At 43.0% G+C, this 21,982-nt stretch overlaps 4 protein-coding genes across 7 annotated transcripts; 3 read left to right on the top strand and 1 right to left on the bottom strand.

Moving 5' to 3' along the window:
* Positions 1–185: 185 nt before the first annotated feature.
* Positions 186–2,062, bottom strand: LOC129600158 (glutaryl-CoA dehydrogenase, mitochondrial-like). Its single transcript, XM_055498577.1, has 3 exons — positions 1,255–2,062; positions 675–1,137; positions 186–595 (listed from the first exon to the last, which is right to left on the bottom strand). The coding sequence occupies exons 1-3, from the start codon at positions 1,883–1,885 to the stop codon at positions 370–372; spliced, it is 1,320 nt and encodes a 439-aa protein (XP_055354552.1). The 5' UTR covers positions 1,886–2,062; the 3' UTR covers positions 186–369.
* Positions 2,063–2,196: 134 nt separating this feature from the next.
* On the top strand, positions 2,197–3,644 carry LOC129600159 (UPF0235 protein C15orf40 homolog). Its single transcript, XM_055498578.1, has 2 exons — positions 2,197–2,386; positions 2,514–3,644. The coding sequence occupies exons 1-2, from the start codon at positions 2,370–2,372 to the stop codon at positions 2,890–2,892; spliced, it is 396 nt and encodes a 131-aa protein (XP_055354553.1). The 5' UTR covers positions 2,197–2,369; the 3' UTR covers positions 2,893–3,644.
* Positions 3,645–3,923: 279 nt separating this feature from the next.
* On the top strand, positions 3,924–12,415 carry LOC129600156 (serine/threonine-protein phosphatase 6 regulatory ankyrin repeat subunit B-like). Of its 4 annotated transcripts, none has more exons than XM_055498573.1 (29): positions 3,924–4,022; positions 4,169–4,399; positions 4,683–4,784; positions 4,905–5,003; positions 5,072–5,098; positions 5,162–5,248; positions 5,416–5,520; positions 5,577–5,678; positions 5,935–6,036; positions 6,099–6,200; positions 6,271–6,406; positions 6,712–6,867; positions 6,933–7,270; positions 7,342–7,470; positions 7,595–7,711; positions 7,880–7,978; positions 8,045–8,245; positions 8,324–8,587; positions 8,659–8,865; positions 8,953–9,051; positions 9,175–9,621; positions 9,778–10,361; positions 10,427–10,903; positions 10,986–11,247; positions 11,391–11,463; positions 11,530–11,541; positions 11,611–11,793; positions 11,880–12,002; positions 12,082–12,415. In XM_055498573.1, exons 1-29 carry the CDS (start codon positions 3,999–4,001, stop codon positions 12,210–12,212), a joined length of 5,019 nt encoding a protein of 1,672 aa, XP_055354548.1. In that variant the 5' UTR covers positions 3,924–3,998; the 3' UTR covers positions 12,213–12,415. The 4 variants fall into 4 exon arrangements, with proteins under 4 accessions (XP_055354548.1, XP_055354547.1, XP_055354550.1 ...); XM_055498572.1 differs by having other exon boundaries at positions 3,960–4,022; positions 4,134–4,399; XM_055498575.1 differs by having other exon boundaries at positions 3,968–4,399; positions 8,324–8,371; positions 8,480–8,587.
* Positions 12,416–13,046: 631 nt separating this feature from the next.
* Positions 13,047–21,584, top strand: LOC129600155 (serine/threonine-protein phosphatase 6 regulatory ankyrin repeat subunit B-like). The gene is made up of 28 exons (XM_055498570.1): positions 13,047–13,847; positions 13,929–14,030; positions 14,105–14,203; positions 14,299–14,326; positions 14,411–14,496; positions 14,553–14,657; positions 14,732–14,833; positions 14,911–15,012; positions 15,312–15,413; positions 15,526–15,661; positions 15,773–15,928; positions 16,018–16,355; positions 16,426–16,554; positions 16,638–16,754; positions 16,868–16,966; positions 17,051–17,251; positions 17,315–17,413; positions 17,499–17,606; positions 17,678–17,782; positions 17,849–17,950; positions 18,017–18,115; positions 18,176–18,622; positions 18,835–19,862; positions 20,007–20,350; positions 20,411–20,422; positions 20,500–20,682; positions 20,963–21,091; positions 21,238–21,584. Exons 1-28 carry the CDS (start codon positions 13,164–13,166, stop codon positions 21,393–21,395), a joined length of 5,400 nt encoding a protein of 1,799 aa, XP_055354545.1. The 5' UTR covers positions 13,047–13,163; the 3' UTR covers positions 21,396–21,584.
* The last annotated feature ends 398 nt before the right edge of the window (positions 21,585–21,982 follow it).

Genomic DNA, 21,982 nt, shown 5'->3' with positions numbered 1-21,982 from the left:
AAACAAAATAATTTGTTACAATAGCACTTATGTGTCATTGTCCAATGATTTTAGAGGACACTTTAATGGTTAATTCGCAGGGACGTTGGAGAAGCATAAATTCAAGCATGACAGTATGTACTTCAGCACACAAAACGTGTCGTCCACCTTCTTGCCGACAGAACATTTTCTGAATCCAGGCCACATAATCCCAGTGATTTAATTTTTAAATCAAGTACAGTACGTATTCTACTCTGATCACACAGAAACAGGTTAATACAAATTTGTGAGCAAACAAAACCAAATAACTGCAATTTCAAAATTTTGACTAAAAAGCAAATTTTCACCGGCAAGCAAAGGCACAACTACTGGGACAATTTATCAGGCCGTTTATGCAAACGCCGAAAGCCCAGTTATTGCCCGACCTAAGATCAAAGTATGGATATCGTAAGTTCCTTCGTAAGTGTTGACGGTTTCCAGGTTCGTAGAATGCCGCATAATGTGGTATTCATCGGAAATGCCGTTGCCACCTAACATGTCACGACACTGACGGGCAATCTCCAAGGCCTTTCCACATGAGTTGCGTTTAATTAACGATATCATTTCCGGAGTGGCACTATAAACACAGACCAGACTACGAATTAGTCGCTTATCGCCAGAATGCCACTTTTACTTAAATAATTCGTTTTAATTACCTTCCCTGATCTCGAAGTCGGCCAACCTGCAAACAGGCTTGCAGTCCTATCGCAATTTCCGTCGTGGCATCTGCCAACTTCTTCTGGATCAACTGATTCTTGGCAATAGGAGCACCAAACTGTATCCTATCCAGAGTGTACTGCCTTGCAATTTCTACACAAGTTTCTGCTGCACCCAGAGCACCCCAAGCAATTCCGTAGCGCGCACTGTTTAAACATCCGAATGGTCCTCCTAATCCCAGAGCATGTGGCAGCAAATTTTCTGCAGGTACACGAACTCCATCCAGTACGATCTGCCCAGTAATGGAAGCTCGCAGACTGAGTTTGCCATGAATAGTCGGTGTGGAAAAGCCATCCATGCCGCGTTCAACAATAAATCCTCGAATCTTCCCATCTGGATCACTCTTCGCCCATACTACGGCAATATCCGCTATAGGAGAATTGGTAATCCAGGTTTTCGTCCCTGCATAACACAAACAAATGACAACGGCAAGCAAAAACCAGCGGTCATCAAAAGATCAAATGATGAAGAAACCAGCCATTCATTATTATAAAAGATTTGACAGCGCTGTTGGCTTACCCGACAAAATATACGCATTGGATTTCGCGTCGAATTTGGCTTTTGTTTGCATAGAACCAGGATCACTTCCCGAATTCGGTTCCGTTAATCCGAAACATCCAATAATTTCTCCTCTGGCTAACCGAGGCAAAAAGCGCTCTTTTTGTTCCCCATTTCCATACGCGTTAATTGGATGCATAACAAGAGACGATTGCACAGACATGGCGGATCTGTAGCCACTATCGACTTTCTCGATTTCTCTTGCAAGCAATCCATACGAGACATAGGAGACGCCAGCGCATCCATATCCTTCGATCGTTGCTCCCAGAACCCCAATCTCGCCGAGCTCGCGCATAATCTGGGGATCGAAATGTTCCTTGCGGTATGCTTCGAGAACTCGTGGCTGCAGTTTGGCCTGACAGTACGCACGGAACTGGTCCCGCAGTATCTTCTCCTCCTCTTCAAGCTGCGACTCAAGATTAAGTGGGTCTCGCCAATCAAAAGTTGCTTTTTTATGTGTGCTCTCATGAGCACGGGGATTAGGAGTCGCGGAAGGCTGCTGAGTTGTAGAAATGCTCCTTACGGCGTTTTCCCCTGTCTGCGTGATCCAGCGGGAAAGCACGACGAATCTTGGTGCAACACGGGATAGCATTTTGATTTTACAACCAGAATCGGCCAAATAACTTTTCCAAAGCGTAGAGGACTAAGAGGAGGAATGGTGTACTGACCAATGAAGCGCTTCACCGTGTGCTGAACCTTCTGTTCTTCTACAAAACTACAAACCATCGATTAAAAACTTCGTGAATCGTATCTGCTATCTGCATGCTGGCGAGCTCTAAATCCACACGGTCGGCGTCAGCTGATTGAGAAAAATAATCCCCACCCATTGATTCAACCAATCGTAAAGCACCACTAATTACCAACCATTTATATAGTACACTGGCACAAAAGGTAATTGTTTTGGTTTCGCATTCGATATTAGCAGTATATTTAGCACCTTGTTGTCGCATTGATGTGTCTTTTATAGTTGTTTTATAGTTAAAAAATGTTACTAGTATAAAATTTCAGAGTCTACCGGGCATTGTGGCTTAATTATCAATCAGATGAGCGGTCAGATCTGACTAACTGCTCTGGCTATGTCGGGAATCGTACGGTACGGGTACATTAGATTGTGCATCCATCTTGTTCATGGTTGGTAATTTCTAAACGGTTTAATTTCAGTGTGAAAACCATAGCGATGTACAAGTGCTGAGGGTTGACTGTTATTAAATACATTCAAGGTGCGTTGTGATGGCTCCGAAAACCACAGCTTCGTCCGCGAAACAAGCTCGCGCTGCGCCAGTGAATGCATCACAGAGCGTCAAGGATCTTCCCGGAGGCACCGTTGCCATTGCCGTTCACGCTAAACCTAATGCAAAGCAAAGTGCCGTCGTTTCCATATCCAAAGAATGTGTTGAGGTGCAGATCGGCGCCGCAGCCAGAGACGGGGAAGCTAATTCCGAGTTACTGGAGTTTCTCGCAGACGTGCTGCACGTGAAGAAAACCTTGGTGTCATTGGATCGTGGATCAAAAAGCCGCGAAAAAGTGGTTCTTGTCACAGCTAGTACTTCCGCACGCGAAGTTTTAGAACGGCTCACGATGGCATGTCAGTCGCAGTAGACTTTCTTGAAATGAGGTATTTTATCGCTTTGTTTGCTGTTCAGCAGTGACGTAATATCTCGCTATAAACGTGCATGGAAGACATATAATTGCTGTCCAGTTAACTTATAAGCGGCGTTGTTTGTATCATTGTATGCATTATATAATATTTTCTTTTATCTGTCTGAAAGTTAAACGCACATAAATTACGTTGTTTGAATAAAATAATTCTGTATGACTTTACGAAATTTTATGGTCATAAGCTTGGCCAGTTGCATTTTCAAGTTTGATTTGGGGTTGAGCTTTCTTCTTTGAAGTACTGTACTGTTTTTGATTATGTCATTCCATTTTAAAGTAGTGCTATTTAATTTTACCTTTTTGATGGTTTCCAGTTGATAAATACATATAAAGTTCTTAACTCAATTGATTTGCTCATTTAGTCGGAAATTCTCACGAGAATATGCGGTCGTGTCTGTGTTCACGGGTTCTCACAAATGGGAACATACCTTACTGATGGCTGGCTAGTTGGGCCATTTGTGGCAGACATGAATTCCCGGTTCCCCTTCGATTATCCAAGAGAAATTCCAGTTTATTTAAAATTACATATACGAGTTTTGAAGTACAGACTTTGTCTGTTCTTTTTTAGGATTTTATTTATTCCTCAAGTTTAAGAAAAATAATTCCTTCGTGTGCGCGTTAGCGCAGCATAATTTCTTCGCTTCGATCATAAAATTTTTTTTAATTAGTGCATTGTTCTTCCTCTACATCTACTGATACAAACTGGCATCAGTTCCTAGTTTACTCGTGCAGTCGTAAATATAATTATGATCAATTTTATGAATACCTAAAAGGTATTTACTACCTTTTCTGCTGCCATGGGCAGTTGCTTCTTGATGATGGACCTTTTAGCATGTGATCGTGCTAGTAAAGTTTAGAACTAGAAAATATTTTTGAGTGCTGAGTATTGCAGCACTTTACTTTACTGTGCACGCTTGGTGGTAGGTAGTACTTACCACTACAAAGTACCGAGAGAGGATTACTTATTCAGGTGTTCCTTTGATCGATTTGCCGATGGTGTCGTCAGGCTGCTCGACATCTTGTCGACTGTACGCTATGGTATCTGCTCGATGTCGACACGCGCCAGCTTGCAGGTACTACGTCCGGTCGAGGTCAACCCGATTTCGCCGACGTTACCGGCACATGCTCTCAGTGTCCGGAAACTTGTTATTTTTCCACTTTTTTAAGATAAATGGTATGTTAAGGAATGGCTCATCAGAACTTCTCCTTTGCCGTACAGCCTGCTCCTCCACCGCGATATGTTCCAACTTTCGATGCCTTTCACGACAATGTTAACTGGGATAAGGAGAAATCACAGCTTCCACCGAACACCGGTGCCAAGCTGCTTGAAGCCTGTAAAAAGGAGAACTGGATGCTGGTGGATGAGTTACTACATGTTTGCGAGCATGTGTGGGCCAGTAGTGTCGATCAGCAGGCCAGTGTCCGAACTGCCGTCAATATTCAGGATCCGGTAAGTTGCAGCAAAGAATTTTGAAATCGGCTGTGAATTATTATAACCGATGGTTGGACGATTTATTTAAAATGTGGTAAATTTTTCCTGCTTAAGTTTTTTTCGTGAAGTAATCTCAGTTTTCTGAAACGGAGTTCAATAGATCCATAATTTCGGTACCGTTATGATTTACTCAGCTGTTTGGATCTACTTAATAAAACAGATCTGTATGATAAAGTTTGACTTGTTGTGCGATAATTTTTTATTTCCAATCATTTACTGTATGTTTGTCGTAATTGAATAGGATACCGGTACAGCTTCTTTAATTCTCTGTGCCCGAGAGAGCAAGACTGGCTTCGTAGAGAAGATCGCCAATATGGGTGGAGACGTGAACATTCGCACAACTGTACGTACATTGTACTGGTAATTTTATTAAACATCCATCTGGGTTCGGGTTTTCGCAGCCGGATCTTCCGGCTGATTGTTAATTTATGTACGTACTATTTTACGCATTTGTTTACTGTAGGACCATTACACCGCTCTTCACTATGCCGCGGCGTCACAAAAGGAGGAGATGATCAAACTGCTCATATCATTTGGCGCTGATCCCACTCTCCAGGGCGGAGTATGTGTGCAGCGTGCTGACAGTCAATCACATGAACCGTTCCATTTACAGTGCTTTTCTGTGTTTAGCCCTTAAATCAACTGCCGTTGCATTTGGTGCGTTGAGTTATTTTCTGAATAATTTTTTCTTGATTGCGCGTACCATGATTGTTTTTTAAGGCATGTATGCGACGTCACGGTGCGTTGCCGGTTGTCCAGTACCTTGTCATGCTGTCCAGTGAAGACTCCCGAATCGCTCCCGATAAGGTGGGTTTTACAAATTAACGCATTTGTTACCTTATGCACGGTTTTTACTTTCTTTGGCAAAATAATTTTATTTTTGAATTAGTTTTAGATGGATTGTTTGTGCTTGATCGAAATTTTCTGTACAAGCTTTTGTGGTTAAACAATATTTCAAGCGAATGTTGCTTTAGGAAGGCTTTCTACCAATTTGGAGAGCAGCAGAAAAGTCGCATTTGCATGTCGTCAAGGATCTGCTTCGTGAACAGAGTGCCGAACAGTTGTCTTACCAAAATAAGGTTTGTTCCTTGAAAGCTTTTGAGCACTTCGATACAATGAATATGACTGTTTTTAGCATCACAATGGTGACACTCTCATGCACTATGTTTTGCGCAAGAATCAAAGTGACATTTTGCAAGCTTGTTTGGAAGCCGGTGCTCCGGTCAATGCGCGAAATGTGAGTACGAACTGGGTTTGTATTGAGAACATCATGAAATTAGTCGCCAACAATTAACTGGGATTTGTGCATCGAAAATAGATTAATGAATTCTATGCAAAGCTGTTGATCTGCAGTTGTATTTATATTTTTGTCGATTATCATTAGTACTGGTGCTTTTTTATTCACAAACTTTTTTTATTATGAAAAAGGTTATTGCATTGTTCAAGACACGCAATATCGTACCTCCATCTACAAATAATCGTTTTTCTTGTAGTTTGATGGTCAAACGTTACTGCATATTGCAGCACTTACCAGCAGCAAGCCGGGCGTAGAGTTGCTGCACTCCTATCACGCGAACGCTGAATTGGTCGATAAGGTAACTACGATCGGTAATAATGATCTTGCCGTTAGCGTTTTCTTACCGTTTTCATTGTGCAGTATGACAGAACTCCTTTGCACTTGGCGGTTGAAAAGGGACTAGATCGGATGGTTGACATTTTAACTGAAAAGTATCCCGGATCGATACACGTTCGCACCAAAGTAAGGGCTAATTTCATGCTATTTGAGCTCTGACATTTTGTGTGACTTTGGACCTTGACGTATCTAATAGGACGGAAGCACTTTAGCCCATATTGCCGCATTGTCTGGTCATCCGGAAACAGTTCTGACGTTGCTAAAGAAAGGTGTTTACTTGCATATGCCCAATAAATCTGGGGCGTTAGCACTGCACGCCGCGTCACGCACAGGTAAATAGAAAGAATCTGGGTTTGCAATTTGCATGAACGCTTTTACGTATCCTTTCATATGAGAATCGGTCGCTTTTTATGTAAATCGAATTATATTAGCTTACGTCGGGTTTGACCTTAACTCGGTATATAACCTTATTACTCTATGACCCAACACTGTGCTGCAGTCATGCATGTATCTGTACAGACTGTGTATTGATATAGGGCGAAGGTTTGTCTTATGTGAATCTTTTAAGTATGGAATGTTTTTCGAATGTATTTTATTTTTTAATATTTTTCAGTGTTTTATTTTTACCGATTTTTAGGACATGCATCGGTTGTTCGGGCACTGCTAAACAGAGGGGCTCGGGTAGATGCGAAAACTAAAGACGGATACACCGCACTCCACCTGGCAATCGAATATGGAAAACCGGCAGTTGTAGAAACCGTTCTTGGTGCCGGTGCTTCAGTTCACACAAAGGGTACTGAAAGTTCTGAGTATTTTGCAAAGCGACCATTAGTACTTTTTCCGAGTTTTGATTTTCAGGTGGAAAAATCGGAGAGACTCCACTGCATATTGCAGCCCGTGTTCCGAATGGCGAGCAATCTACACAGCTGTTAATTAAATCGGGAGCGGAGGTCAATGCCAAGTTAGAAAACGGGGAGACCGCGCTGCACGTTGCAGCTCGTTCGGGTGCCATGAAAATGGTCCAAATGCTGCTGCATGAACAGGCCAGTCCCATGGCGGTTGGTGCGGCTGGAGAAACACCGTTCCATGCGGCGGTTCGAGCGTGTCATTACGATATCGCCAAGGAATTATTGGATTTCATTGTGGCCAAGTGGGATCGTTATGACGCCGTGGCGGTGGTCAACATGGGGAATGCCGTAAGCACTTTAAGGAGTGTTGCTGTTGTTGTTGGTGTTGCTGTATTAAGCAACCATTTTCACCGTTTCAGGAAGGTGAAACACCGATGCACTTCGTAACGGAAGTTGTGCCGGAGATGACACATTTTCCAGGAGAGGAAATAAAGCTTTTACACCTGATACTTGATTATAATGGTGACCCTGGCGCACAAACGAAACTGGTAATTTCCACGACAAAATCTGTTATAAATTTCCTACATTTAAACTGGTGTTCTCAAGTATCAGTACCTGAAAAACTAAGAACGGAGTCATGTTTTGGAATTTTTATATAAGCGCTGATTGCAGACTCTGGAAACCCCAATCCATTATTGTGCGCGATACGGAAATGAGCAGGTCTTGACTGTGCTGCTGAAGAGTTTGGGTCACTCAAAAGCACAGGCAATATTGAACCGACAGTCCAAGGTTAGTTAGTGAGTACCTAGTTAGTAGTTCATTACCTATATTGCATGAGGTGACCTTTGCCTGGTGGAATGTCTGGTAATTCTGATCACGGTTTTTAATAAAACTAAAATTGCTGTTTTGATTAACCTACTATCGGTGTTTGGGATAACCGGCAGTTGTTATTTGCAGACGGGATGGTCGCCGCTCCTTACCGCAGCCGAAGGAGGTCATCTGCCTGTAGTCAAACTGTTACTAAAGAACCATGCTAGGGTTGATGTATTCGATGAGGTATGTGGATCTTTTCCTTTTCCGTGCATATACTGAGACTTCCCATCATCGATATCGGTTTGACAGTTGGGTAAATCGGCACTTCACATCGCAGCAGAAAATGGTCACGTGAGCCTGGTGGATTTGCTGCTACGTAGCAAAGCTTTTGTTAACTCCAAAACCAAGTTAGGTGTTACCGCACTCCACCTGGCTTCCATGAAAGGACACATCGATATTGTGCGGTTACTGGTAGAAAAATACGACGCAACCGTTGATGCGTTATCTACGGTGAGTCAGAAAAGCAACTGAATGAACTGTTTTTGAGTTAAACAGTTGAATACTGAAGATATTTTTTCTTTTATTTAGGCAATGAAAACGCCTTTGCATCTTGCGGCTCAGTTCGATCAGATGGAGGTTTGCGAACTATTGCTGACAATGGGAGCTAATCCCAATGCCACAGATCATGTGCGAACGCTTTGCAAAATATTTAATGAATTTTTGCTATTTGGTTATCGCTTACAGCACGGCCAAACATGCCTTCATATTGCCGCGGAAAACGATCACGAACGAGTAGTGCAGTTGTTTTTAAAAGTTTTGGCCGACAAAAATCCAATGAATATGGCGGATGTGGTAAGCAGTCATAAAAACATCCGCTCTGAGTAATTTTGTTTCTTTGTTGCATTAACAAACTGAGTGTGCAGAGGGGGCATACGATAGCTCATATATCGGCGAAAAATGGATCGGTAGATGTCATGGAGCTTCTGCTGTCCTTCAATAAGGAAGATATAATATCGACAAGAGTTCGTGGCTCAGATTCCACTGTTTTGCATGTGGCTGCTGCGGGAGGACATGTCCAACTGGTTAAAATGCTTGTGGATGCCGGAGCCCCAGTGGCTGTTGAAAATTCGGTTAATATATAATTGATTTTGATCTTGACAGATACTACATGCACAGCAGCTATAAAACTATTTAACTCATGAATGTGACCTTTTCAGGATGGCATGACCGCTCTGCACCTGGCAGCCAGGAATGGCCATATCGGAGTGATTGATGTACTGAAGGAAGTGTTTTCCCCTAAAGTCAGTAGTCTGAAGGTAAAATTTTACGGCGGTTGTAATGTTATAAAATTTAACAATACTCTCGTGACGTCGCGGTCAGACTGTACCGTATTTTGGTCGCTGCTGCATATTGGTTCCATAAACTGGTTCTCGTTTAAGAATGGATTAACAGCACTTCATCTGGCTGCATATTGGGGCCAAGCTGATGTAGCACGGGAGTTGTTAACAGTAGTCCCTGCTACCGTGAGATCGGATGAGCCCACGGTGACGACCGCAACCGGAATGGAGATCGGCGCCGAGGCTGGACTGACCCCATTACATTTGGCGTGCAAAGCCGGCCAAGAAGCCATCGTCCGGCTGCTGCTGAATTATCCTGGGGTTCAGGTGGATGCACCGGCAGATAAGAGCGGCTATATCCCTCTGCATATGGCGGCAGTAAACGGCCATATTCCTGTGGTTGGGCTGCTGTTAAGCCGGGCGGCCTCGCGGTTGGACGTACCAGATGTCAAAGGTCAAACTCCCCTGATGTTGGCGGCTACTAAAGGACATTTGAACATGGCAGCACTGCTGATCAATCAAGGGGCAGATGTGGAAGTGAGAGACAATGTAAGCGAACGAAGATATGAATTCCGTATCCTGCAAATAATGGTATTTAGGAATTTTAATTATGTGACTCGATAAAATTGTAGACTTATCGATTATTCTATAACGAAATTAATGGTAATTCCTTGTTGATTAATCCAATTTTGTGGTTGATTGTAGAACGGTTGGACCGCACTACATTGCGCGGCTATTGCCGGTTATCTGTCCATGGTGAAGTTATTATGCGACCATGGAGCAAATCCTGCGTCTGTCAGCAAAGATGGAAAGATTCCCTTATGTTATTCTATGCATTCAGCGGTATCAGGAAAGGCAGAAAAATCCAGTGCTCATCTGGCTGTGATGACCTACCTGATGCAGCAGAAGTACGATTGCTTTGCCTTGTTGAATGATTCAGTGTTTCTGGTGGATTTAATGCAGTGTGGACGAACGCGAATGCAGAAACCTTTGTTTGAGTTTATAAAATTTTGCCCGTCTCCGGTGGAACTGGCTTTGAAGTTGACGAAGTTCTACAGAGATGCCTCTAACCGGGACAAATATCACGCGAAGGATCTTGTTTTGGCATCAAGGTTTTGTGAGCAAATTGGACAGCGTTTGCTGATGGTCAGCTGCAACCGGCATAATCCCAGTGACATTCTGCGAGCGGTGGACGAAAAAGAAGAATCATTGATGGATATCATGGTTAATGGGACGCACAAGGACGTGGTGGCTTTGGTGCCTGTGCAACGATATTTGACTAGCGTTTGGTACAAAAATGTTGGAGGGTTTTTTCATTTTTCAGGATATACATTAACCATTAGTTTCCTTTTAGGTATGGTGGACTTGAGTTGAGGCAATGGCAGATTTCCCTTTCGTTCCTGGTTTTCTTGCTTTGCCCTCCTGTCTGGATGGTGTTTTCGCTTCCCCTTCCTCATCATATCAGCGAGATCCCTTTTCTGAAACTGGTTGTCCACGTTACCAGTCATTTATATTACATCATTCTGCTAATTTTGGTTTTCATGACGCCCTTTCAACCGCTGTATGAAAGACAGAGTCTGTTTCCTACGCCCCAGGAATGGCTGCTGCTGTTTTGGCTGGCCGGTAATCTGCTAACCGAACTCATGTCCAATGAAGAACGCCAGGGACTAGGGATGCTGCGCTCCGTAGTGTTGTTTTTTTCTGCTTGCGCGATTGGTCTACACATTGCTGCAGCTGTTGTGGAGGATAAGGAGACTCAGCCTATTCTGCTGTACATCCGATCGCAGTTACTAGCGCTGGCGTGTTTTTTTGCAGATGTACAAATTCTCTCGTAAGTTTTTGTTAATTAATTCTGTCTTTTAATCTGCACTTCACATATAGATATTCACTTGCGCGCGCCTGATTGTTTTTAGTTATCTATCTTTCCACCAGCTTTTCGGTCCCTTCGAAATCATGCTGGGGGACATCGTGGGTGATTGTCTCCGCTTCATGGTGATCTTCTTCATCTTCCTTTTCGGTTTTACATTTAGCTTGTCAGCATTGTATGAGGATACGATACCGAACAATAGTACGTACAATGATACCGCCTACATCTTGCCAATGATTCTGGATCCCTGGGCCAGCGTACAGCTTCTATATTGGGCCGTTTTTGGCTTGTATGATCCTTGGGGACAGGTATGCCGACATGAAACTTATTATGGTTAATAACAATTTGCAAAAAAATTAATGCGAGCGTGAATTTGTAAGTATGATTTCCGTTAACGTTAAGGATGGTAGTTGACCTTTGGATACTTATTTAATTGTTTGTGTATAATCAGGTACCGGCTCCGCCCAATGGCCCAGACTTTGCGCACAGTCTAGTATTTATTTGGTACGGTATTTACTTGACCGGTAAGCCGTTATTTTTTTGAAATCTTATATTTTTGCATTGAATAATTTGCTTAATTTTTATTGCAGCAACGATGATTGGTAAGTATTTCTTGTCCTCTAGTGCATGTGTGTTTCGTGCCTTTCAAAACACTGTTTGATTGCTTGTAGTGTTGATAAACTTGTTGATTGCCATGCTTTCTGACACCTATCAGCGAATTAAAGCCCGTTCGGATCTGGAGTGGAAGTTTATTCGCGCAAAAATTATTATCAATCTGGAGAAGACTCCAATTAGTCCACCTCCAATTAATCTTGTCACTGTAACCTTGTCATATGCTTTGAAAGGGATTCTTCGTAAGCATATTGTATTGCTTACATGAATGTGATGTCTCTCCAATATGGCAGTTATTGTTACGGTGAATACATTGCTTATTCTCTAGTTGTGCTGGAGCGAAGATCTGTCCGCCGCATTCGGGACTCCACCGATAAATTACTTGGAAAGGACTACACTCAGGCTTCTAAAATCCGTCGGTGGAGAAAAAGTTTAGTAGACGACATTCGGGGTCAGTTCATAAAAAATAGTAAAGAGCGAGCGACAAATTTTAGTGCTGTATTAATTTTAAAGTAGTGCATCATTTACAGGGTCAGCTCACGGTTTGACTCCGGCGCTGAAAGAAGATGCCCCTGTTCAGAAACTCACGAATGTTGCCGTTTGGTCGGAAATTATCACAGCCTATGAAGAACTGGAAGATCTCGGGGGATTCGATGATTAACTAACAGATCGACTAACAGATTGACCAACAGATGATAAAACTGTTTGGCCGTACCTGCTACCCTATTGGTACAATTTTGCTTTTCATTTTTACTGTTAATCATTGAACAGTTAAAATAGAATCGATGTTACACACACAGATTTTGATTCTGACCTTATGTGTATTACTTCTGTCTGTTTAGTATGTATATTGCTTTGCCAATAAAAAAGACACAAACTTGACCGTAAATTTCTTAACATTCTCACGAAGCCCATGGCCACAATAAATGTTGAAAGCAGGATTTAATAAGTAATACAAGGGCGGTATCACTGAAAAGGGTTATATATATATTTTTGCAAAACTATGGTTGAGGAATAACTAAGCCGACCATCAATAAGATCAGACCGAATTACGAAAATTGCTCCTGATGCTCTTGTGTGCACTGTGCAACAGACAATCAATTTTCAAGACAGTGGCACGTGTTCGATAAGCTGCTTCCGATAACAAGCAGACTGGGACTCTGGGAGTATAAAGTTAGTCCGTACAGATACCGTATACGTTGTCGAGATTGAGAACGATCGAAGATAAGAAGGACAAGTCGTCCCCGAGAAGACAAGCGGGATCCTGTTATTGATTCGAACAAGTAAAACGCACTACTGAAAAGGTGAGCTGAGTCAACATGGCTTTTTGGCCAGAGAGTTTTCTGGCATTCAGCGTGCACCGGCGATTAGCGTCATTTAGCATAGCCGGAAATGACTTGCGCGAACGTCTGTACGTTCGTAGTCGTGCAAAAGGAATCGAACGTGATCCCTTTGGCCCGCCGATCGTGATCGCACAAATTTCTTTGTCAGCTAACCTTCGCATTCCAAAGTTGTACCAACAGCATCGCTTCACCGCAGATCGATCACTGCAGTCAACGGTTTGCATGGACAGTTGGTTTTATGAGCATCCAACGCATTTTGTTACATCGTCATGTCCAATCCTGCGACACCGTCATCGCGGAAACATTTGCCCGTAGAACAAAAGTCAACTTCCGGTAGCAGTGGTCGTCATAATCCAAATTTACAAATGGATACTTCATCTCCATATTCCACGCAACCCGCAGCGCTTCCTGTTAAACTCATCCGTCCACGCAATCGCCTGCAGTCTTCCAAAGATGTCAGACCATTGTGGGATCCGTCGGAATCCAACGGCCTCCAGACCGTCATCGAAGAAACCATCCCAGAAGAGGACATTCCAGTCTATCCCAGTAAAAGAGGGCGATTGAATACAGGGAACGAAGGCGATGCGCCGACATTGAATCCCAGCCCACCATTAAGCTTATCGGATGTTATTATCCCCAGCGATAATCCCGAACCGGAAGTAAACAAAGCGCAGTCTACGTTTTCACCACGTATTCCTGTGGTTAATTTAATTGCCATGAATAACGCTGCGAAAAGTAATGCACCCGGTGCGGCCTCGTTTTCCAACGTCCCTGTCGTGGATGTTACCGAGGAAGATGTTCCCGTATCGGGAAGTACAGGAGTTTTCCTGCTGGAATCCTGTCTCACGGGCAGCTGGACATCGGTGGAGAACCAGCTAAAAATTCTGGACAAGGCTTTTCGTAAGGATGGGAAGCGGGATGACATTGTGCAGGCTGTCAACCTTGCGGACGAGGTAATCGTATGCTGATTGGCTGTAATCATTTTTGTCCATTTGACAACAGCGCTTAACTCAGGGTTGTTGACAATTTCTTAGGAGAACGGCTACACAGCGCTAATGTTATGCGCCAAAGAGAGCAAAATGGGCGATGTTGCAGTGCTAGTGAAATTCGGAGCACAGATAAATGCTGTTTCTAAGGTATGTAATTGTTTCGAAAAACAAATATCTCAATAAAAGCAAGATAATATTCTGACCAATCTTTTGAGTTACAGGCAGGAGAGACGGCATTACATATTGCAACACAATATGCCAAAGATGAAATGGTCCGATCACTCGTAACCTTTGGTGCCGATGCAACAATTCCTGATGGCGTAAGTATTTCTGCTTAGCAAATTGTAATGAAAATTTTAGATTCTCAAGCAAAACCAAATATTTGTTGATGTCTTATTTTTGTTATGCTTTTCAGAAAAGAAGCCAGCTGCCGTTACATATGGGTAAGGGAAAAAATTTAACCCAAGCGTGCAGGCTAAATTTTTTGGCCTTGTTCAGTTGACATTTGTTACTTGTAATCGCTGCAGCCTGTCTAAGAAAGATCGCTGCTTGGCCCTTGGTACAGTTTCTGATACCCCATTCTGGAAGAGAAGGTCGATTGGCTGAAGACAAGGTCAGCGAATAAATTAAGAGTTCAGTTTTGACCTGTGCTAAAACTGGTCTTAACAGGACGGATATCTTCCGGTCTGGTGTGCTGCACTGGAGCCTAATGTGCATGTTGTGAAAGAACTCCTTACGGATCTCATAATGGAGCAGCTGACCTACCAAAACAAGGTAATTGCCGTCTTTGATTACGCTGCTGGCGTGGTAGGCCGTACCTACGCAAACAACATGTCGATATTTTACAGCAACAAAATGGTGACACTTTAATGCATTTCGTACTGCGACGAAAGGATACGGAGACACTACGGGTGTTAATAGATGCAGGCGCACCCGTTGACATTCAAAATGTATGACCATGCCGTTCGCGGTAACTTCCGTGTGAACTGAATCTGGCGCGGGGAGCAGATCAATATTTGCTTTACAGTTCGATGGACAGACCCTTCTCCACATTGCTTCCCAAACGCATAATGACTCTGCACTGGCGTTATTGCATAACCACCGAGCCAATCCGGAACTTGTTGATAGGGTTAGAGGCAACTACCTATTTCGTAGCATGGCAGAATGTATTGTAACAATATACGGTATCCCAACTCCATGACCTTAAACGATAATGACCATAAATTAAAACGGCAGACTGCATATTGCTTAATTACTATACACCAATTTATTATTATTTCACCTGTTACACATAACATTATCCGAATACGAAATGGTGCTGAAAATTCATCAGCAAGGACTATATTGTTTTGTTATAATATAAGTACTTCCATACTTATTTTCGTGCCCGTTGCATAAATCAAAGTAATTTCAAAATTTTCTTTGCAGTTCGAAAGAACACCGCTGCATTTAGCGGTCGAAAATGGAAGCACAACAGTCGTAGAGGTTCTTACTGAAAAATTCAAAGGGTCAATCATGGCCAGAACAGCTGTAAGTAGCGCACCAGCGCAAAGTGTTTCGTTAAAATTCCAGTGCGCACAGCAAATTACGTAAATACTCGGTTCTTGTATAAATATCATAAATACCGCTTATGGCATCACAGGATGGAAGTACCTTAGCGCATCTGGCTGCGCTAACGGGACATCCAGAAGCCACATTAGCATTGTTGCGGAGAGGAGTGCCGCTTAACATGCCTAACAAAGCCGGTGCACTGGCGTTACACGCAGCAGCTCGAGCAGGTAAGCTAAAAACAAGCGTACATATTAAAGAGTCCACTTCTGGAGGAAAGTTAGTGCTGCATATCAAGAACGTAAACGACAATTTTTAATGACATCGCATGATAATCTAAGGTCACGCAAAAGTTATCGGAATTTTAATTGAAAATGGATCGCCGGTTGATGCAAAGACCAACGACAATTATACACCGTTACATCTGGCTGTGGAATATGGCAAACCGCAAGTTACGGAAGCGCTTCTGGGATACGGAGCGTCCGTTGATATCAAAGGTCAAACTCAAATCATTGCTGCTTTCTGACTGTTTGATTTATTGTCAGGATCAGTGCACGATTACAACCAGTGACTGTCGTTGACGCAGGGGGTGCAGCGGAAGAGACAGCGCTGCACATTGCTGCTCGAGTACCTAATGGTGAGCTGTGCGCGGAAATGCTAATCAAATCAGGTGCGGATGTGAATGCGACAATGGAGAACGGAGAAACAGCGCTCCATGTGGCGGCGCGGTATGGAGCACTGCGGATGATACAGATCTTGTTGGCCGAGGGAGCCGAGACGTCGGCCGTAAGCAAAGGCGGCGAGACGCCGCTGCACGTGGCTGTCCGTAGCTGCAATTACTATGTTGCCAAAGAATTGCTGGAACAGTCGGCCAGTCAAAGATCCAAATCGGATGCGGCGGGGATGGTCAATGCCCAGAATCTAGTGAGACTGAATTTAACTTTTGCCGAACTTATCTTTTACTAAATGTTTTCGATCGATTAACCTACTCTAGGAAGGCGAATCAGCTATGCACTATGCGGCAGAACTGGCCCCAGATATGATCCACTTCGAGCACGAAGATGTGAAACTGGTACAGCTTTTGCTGGATTTCAGCGCCGAAATTGGTATACAAACAAAAATGGTAAGCAATGAACATGCAGCTACTGCCTCGTTACTCTTCACTCACGAATCAAGGAAACGGTGCTGACAAACCCGTAATTTCAGAGTTTAGAAACGCCTCTACATTACTGTGCTCGATGTGGAAACGTCGAAATACTTACGGCGATCGTTAAGTACTTAGGACCTGCTAAATTCCAACTGGCTGTCAATAAACAAGCGAAGGTAAAAACAATTTTGAAATCATTCAGAAATATGGCAACGAGAGGGAATCAATAACTTTACCTTTACCTTTAATATGATAAATAGTGTTGAAAGCATTTCTACCTTACAATTAGAATGGATGGTCGCCATTGTTGACAGCGTCGGAACACGGTCACGAGGAAATTGTCAAACAGCTTTTGCGAAACAATGCTCGGGTGGATGTTTTCGACGAGGTGGGTGTGATTGGAGTGTAACACTAAACACATAATATATTTTATGCAGCGTACTGAATAATTATGAAATCTGCCGGCATACAGCAAGGAAAAGCTGCTCTGCACATCGCTGCTGAAAACGGTCATGCTGACATTGTTGATTATCTTCTTCGCCACAAAGCCTTTGTCAACGCCAAATCCAAGTTAGGAGTAACACCGCTTCATCTGGCAGCAATGAAAGGCTGGACCGAGATCGTTCAACTGCTGGTGGAAAAATACGAAGCTTCCATTGACGCTTTGTCATTGGTACAGCTGACGCTTGATTACGAAAAATGACCTTTGCTTGACAGACCACTTTGTTTGGCGCAGGCGAAAAGGACACCGCTTCACATGGCTGCGCAATACGGAAAACTGGATATTTGTGATGTACTTTTGCGGATGAAAGCGGACCCAAACGCAAAAGATCAGGTAGATAAAGTTCAAGTTTATAAGGTTTTATGTCAAATGTGACGATGTACGCACATTTCTGATATTTAAGATCTGATATTTTCAGAAAGGTCAAACCCCATTACACCTGGCAGCTGAGACAGACAACGCTGCAATTGTGGAGTTATTCCTAAAATCTTTGGCGGACACCAATCCAATGTCAATGGTGGATGAGGTATACAGGCTTTTTTTGAAGGCTTCAGGTTTCCATCGATTACGACATGCCGTAACTTATTATGACTACAGAATGGATACACTGTGGCACACATAGCAGCCAAGAATGGGAGTAACGCCGTGGTCAAACTTCTCATTGATCACCAGAAGGAACAAGTGATTAATGCAAAAACCAAGGTGATTGTGACTGATGTGAACCGGGTTCTGGACCGCTGTTTTCTACGTTTTGCGCATATTATCTAGACGGACGAGTCCACAGCTGTTCATCTAGCGGCGGCAGGCGGTCACGCGGAAGTGGTCAAGAGCTTAATAGAAGGCGGAGCTTCTCCAGTAGATGAAAACGGGGTAAAATTTCATGGAGCCCTATTTTTTCCATCACCATTTTAATAAATAAAATTTATGCATTATTAGGATGGAATGACACCGCTCCATCTGGCTGCCAAACATGGTCACCTTTCTGTCTTAGAAGTGTTAAAAGACCTCGTTTCACTCAAAGTTTCCAGTATCAAGGTTAACCGAATTTACAGATTGTTTCTGTATGTCAAATGTTAGACGTCTTGATAACAACAGACTGGATTTACGGCACTGCATCTTGCGGCCTTCTATGGACAAGTAGACGTTGCCCGGGAATTGTTAACGTCCGTCCCAGCTACGGTTGTCTCCGAACAGCCCACTGTTCACAATTCGATTGTTAGGGAAATTGGCGCCGAACCCGGTCTGACGCCACTGCATCTGGCTAGTCTCTCTGGTCAAGAAAACCTGGTGCGGTTATTACTGAACTATCCCGGAGTTCAAGTGGATGCAGCGGCAGAAAACACTGGAATGATTCCGCTTCACATGGCTGCAATGCACGGTCATCTGCCCGTCGTCGGTCTTCTGTTGAGTAAATCAGCAACGCAACTGGATATTCGGGATAAAAAAGGCCGTAACGCGCTAATGTTAGCGGCCGCAGCTGGGCATGAAGAAATGGCGGCGCTGCTGATTGGTCAAGGATCCGATGTCACATCTGTAGACAACGTGAGTCGAAGTACAATACAGTACTGTACGTTTGTGTCAGTGTTGCTCTTAGCAGGTACGTAATTATAAGCAAGTAATAAAAATTACGAAATACTACCGACTCTTTTCGCAGAAAAGATTGAGATTGATCAGGTTTGTACTTTAATTACAACTTTTTCAAAGCGAATGTGGTGATTCGAGCATTTTAAAAATTATTGTGAATGTTGGTATAGAACTCGTGGACCGCCTTACATCATGCTGCAAAAGCTGGCCATTTAAAGGTCATCAAATTACTCATCGACGCGGGTGCCTCCCCGACAGCCGTAACAAAAGACGGAAAAATTGCCTTATGCTACGCTGCTAGTGCTCAGAAAACCGACGTACTCACTTATCTCATCTTAAAAGACCACGACTGCTTTCTTTTGCTGGAAGACAAAGCGTTCATGTTTGATTTGATGAACTGCGGTAAATTGTTCCACCAGAAGGCGCTGGAAGACTTCATTACCACTTCCCCGTCACCCGTGGAAATTGCTTTAAAACTCTCTCGTTTTTATAAAGAGCAGTCTTTTAGGGAGAAAGAGCTAGAGCGCGACTTGACCTTAGCCAGCAAGTTTTGTGAAACCTTAGGAAACGATTTGTTGACCATATCATGCAACCGTTTCAATCCTGCTTTGGTGCTTCGTGCCACCGATCAGTACGATAAATCCTTAATGGACATCTTAATCGATGGCAGCCATAAGGAAGTTGTGTCGGATCCGGCGGTTCAGCGTTATTTGACCGACGTGTGGTACGGAAACGAGGAGTGGAGTGATGCCAAAAGCATATCCTTGTTCCTGTCCTTTCTCATATGCCCGCCTATCTGGTTCATCTTTTCCCTTCCTCTGGGCCACAAATACAATTATGTTCCTTTTATGAAGTTGCTGTGCCACATTGTTAGTCATTTGTTCTTCATTACTATTTTGATTCTGGTTTTTATGTCGCCATTTGAGCGACTCTTCGATCGCCACGATGCGTTTCCACGGTGGAGCGAATGGGTTTTACTGGCATGGTTGTTGGGAAAATTTTTGGACGAGTTCAACACCGCAGAAGAGCGGCAAGGACTGGGATGGATAAGGGTTTTTGTATTAGTTTTCTGTGGTTTAGCGATTATTATTCATGCTGCAGCTTTTCCATTTGATCCGCCCGTAGAAACGACACTGCTCTATGTACGGAATCAACTGTTTGCCACCGCATGTTTATTCGCTTGCGTACAGATTGTCAAGTAGGTTTCTTTTTTATATGATTATAGACCGGCTCGATGTTCGTATGCTCGTAAATGAACACACTCGTGACGGAGACGGATAAAAAAAGTTAGGGGCAAATTAGCTTGAAAACTGCGCTGAATACTTAATTATTGTTTTTGCAGCTACCTTTCCTTCCACTATATGTTCGGACCAATGGGCATAATCATTCGTGACCTTGTGAAGGATCTTTTGCGGTTTTTAGTGGTTTTAGCGCTCTTCATGATTGGATTTTCCTTTAGCCATTCAGCAATGTTTTTGGACACGGAAGAGTCGCCTACCTTTGACGGATGGCATTACAATAAAACTGCGCCGATGATGGATTTATCGTATGACCCGCTAGACAGTTTCCAGTATTTATATTTTGCGCTGTTCGGTCTGGTTGACCCCACAAAAATTCCCTTCCCTCCTCACAGTCCGGAATTTTCCCCAACGCTGATTAAAATTTTAATCATGATCTATCTCATGGGTAAGACGTTTGCTGTTCTGCTGCCTTACGGATTGTGATAACACTTTTTGCTCTTTGCAGTGACCATGGTCGGTGAGTACTCCTCTTGAGACATGAAGCGGTACGCCGCGCAAGATTCGGTGTTAATCAATTTTTTCCAATTTATACAGTGCTTATTAACCTGTTGATCGCCATGTTATCGGATACATACCAAAGGATACAAGCTAGGTCAGATTTAGAATGGAAATACGGCCGCGCAAAACTGATTATGAATATGGATAAATCAGCAATTAGTCCGCCACCAGTTAACCTGATTACCGTTTCCGGTGCCTATTTAATTCAGGGAACAAAAGGTATTTAAACTAGAAGAGGATGTTACATGTTGCAGCATTATGCATTAGCTAACCGAAGTGCAGCAGCGTTTTGTGTAAGCCCATAATCAAGTGCAGCACACTAATTCTAAATACTGTACTATGCAAGCATACTTTTGAAAGAGGATTTCATAACAAACACGCAAATCTGACGTCTGTGTTTGCATTTTTGCTATATTAGAAGACCTTTCCTGCGGTCTGGTCGACGAAATATTTGTTGCAAACTATTATTATTTAAAACTATATATGAACTTGATTGTAGCATGTGTGTCCGCTGCTCGGAAACGCGGTAAGAGCGAATCTACGGAAGAACTGGCACCAAGCGGCAAGGGAAGCCGCGAAGGCTCTCGCGTGTTAAACTGGAGCAACAGCTTTCATGGCGCGGCCGAAGGTATTTTTTTGGCACAATTTATACATAGAGAACAAATTAAAATGATACTGTAAATCTGACCGCGTGTATTAACCATCATCGTAAAAAAATGAATCAGTGATAGCAGCTGTAATATAATGAGTTATTTCTTTTTGTACTTTGATTAGGTGGAGCTGCGCAGAATTTCAGAAAAATACCGGTAAAAAAACTAGTCGACGTGATAGACTGGGATGGCATCGTGTCTGCTTATCGCGGTGGATCAGCTACCGATTATGAACCCGATACAAATACCAGCGTTTTATTGGGACTGGAACACGAAAATTAATTTGCCGATTACTGGCTGTCAGCTACAGTTTTATACTTCAGTATCTGTATGTTCAGGTTTTCGAAATTAATGTGCTTTGGGTAAAACTGTGATGAAATAGCAATCATATGGTTCATAATGGTTGTAAACGGTGCGTGATGAACGCACTTTGTTATAATATGATTACAACACTAGTTTGCAATAACGGCATTTTATACGGCATTGCTGATGTTCTCACCTTTAATATTGCAGCAAGCAACGATGCACTTTTCATGCACTACTTTTCGAGGAAAAATATTTCATGGAAAATCAGCTTGCTTCATTCAAAATATACCTAGGTCGATCGTAGCCTTGCATTAGTTTTCAAGGAAACCTAGAACTAATTTCTGGAAATGGTCGGGGATATGTAGCATTACGTACAAAAGATATGCTACTAATATCGTACTTTATTGGCACTAGCCCAAATGAATGGACCGCGTCGTAAAGGCCAATCAGCAGAGTTTAAAAAAAATCTATCGCAGTTTGCACGACAGCGGGCACCAGCTGAAAACAGTTGTGTGTTACGTCTCCGAATTTCTGAACTTGAATACGTTTATGCGGCAACGGTG

This window comes from Paramacrobiotus metropolitanus, unplaced genomic scaffold, assembly GCF_019649055.1.
Source record: "Paramacrobiotus metropolitanus isolate TYO unplaced genomic scaffold, Prichtersi_v1.0 Parri_scaffold0000166, whole genome shotgun sequence".
Lineage (NCBI taxonomy): Eukaryota > Metazoa > Tardigrada > Eutardigrada > Parachela > Macrobiotidae > Paramacrobiotus > Paramacrobiotus metropolitanus.
The sequence above is the reverse complement of the archived record's forward strand: the minus strand, read 5'-3'. Positions and strand labels throughout refer to the sequence as shown.

Bases quoted from the DNA above. Each gene is read 5' to 3' on its own strand.
- LOC129600158 (XM_055498577.1), bottom strand. From the start codon at position 1,885: ATGCTATCCCGTGTTGCACCAAGATTCGTCGTGCTTTCCCGCTGGATC. The intron at 1,138-1,254 runs GTAAGCCAACAG...TGTGTTATGCAG, and splicing joins CAATGCGTATATTTTGTCGG to GGACGAAAACCTGGATTACC. The intron at 596-674 runs GTAATTAAAACG...CTGTGTTTATAG, and splicing joins CGACTTCGAGATCAGGGAAG to TGCCACTCCGGAAATGATAT.
- LOC129600156 (XM_055498572.1), top strand. From the start codon at position 4,136: ATGGCTCATCAGAACTTCTCCTTTGCCGTACAGCCTGCTCCTCCACCG. The intron at 7,979-8,044 runs GTATGTGGATCT...TCGGTTTGACAG, and splicing joins GGGTTGATGTATTCGATGAG to TTGGGTAAATCGGCACTTCA. The intron at 12,003-12,081 runs GTCAGTTCATAA...CATCATTTACAG, and splicing joins TTTAGTAGACGACATTCGGG to GGTCAGCTCACGGTTTGACT.
- LOC129600155 (XM_055498570.1), top strand. From the start codon at position 13,164: ATGTCCAATCCTGCGACACCGTCATCGCGGAAACATTTGCCCGTAGAA. The intron at 14,834-14,910 runs GTATGACCATGC...TTTGCTTTACAG, and splicing joins CACCCGTTGACATTCAAAAT to TTCGATGGACAGACCCTTCT. The intron at 17,414-17,498 runs GTAGATAAAGTT...TGATATTTTCAG, and splicing joins ACCCAAACGCAAAAGATCAG to AAAGGTCAAACCCCATTACA.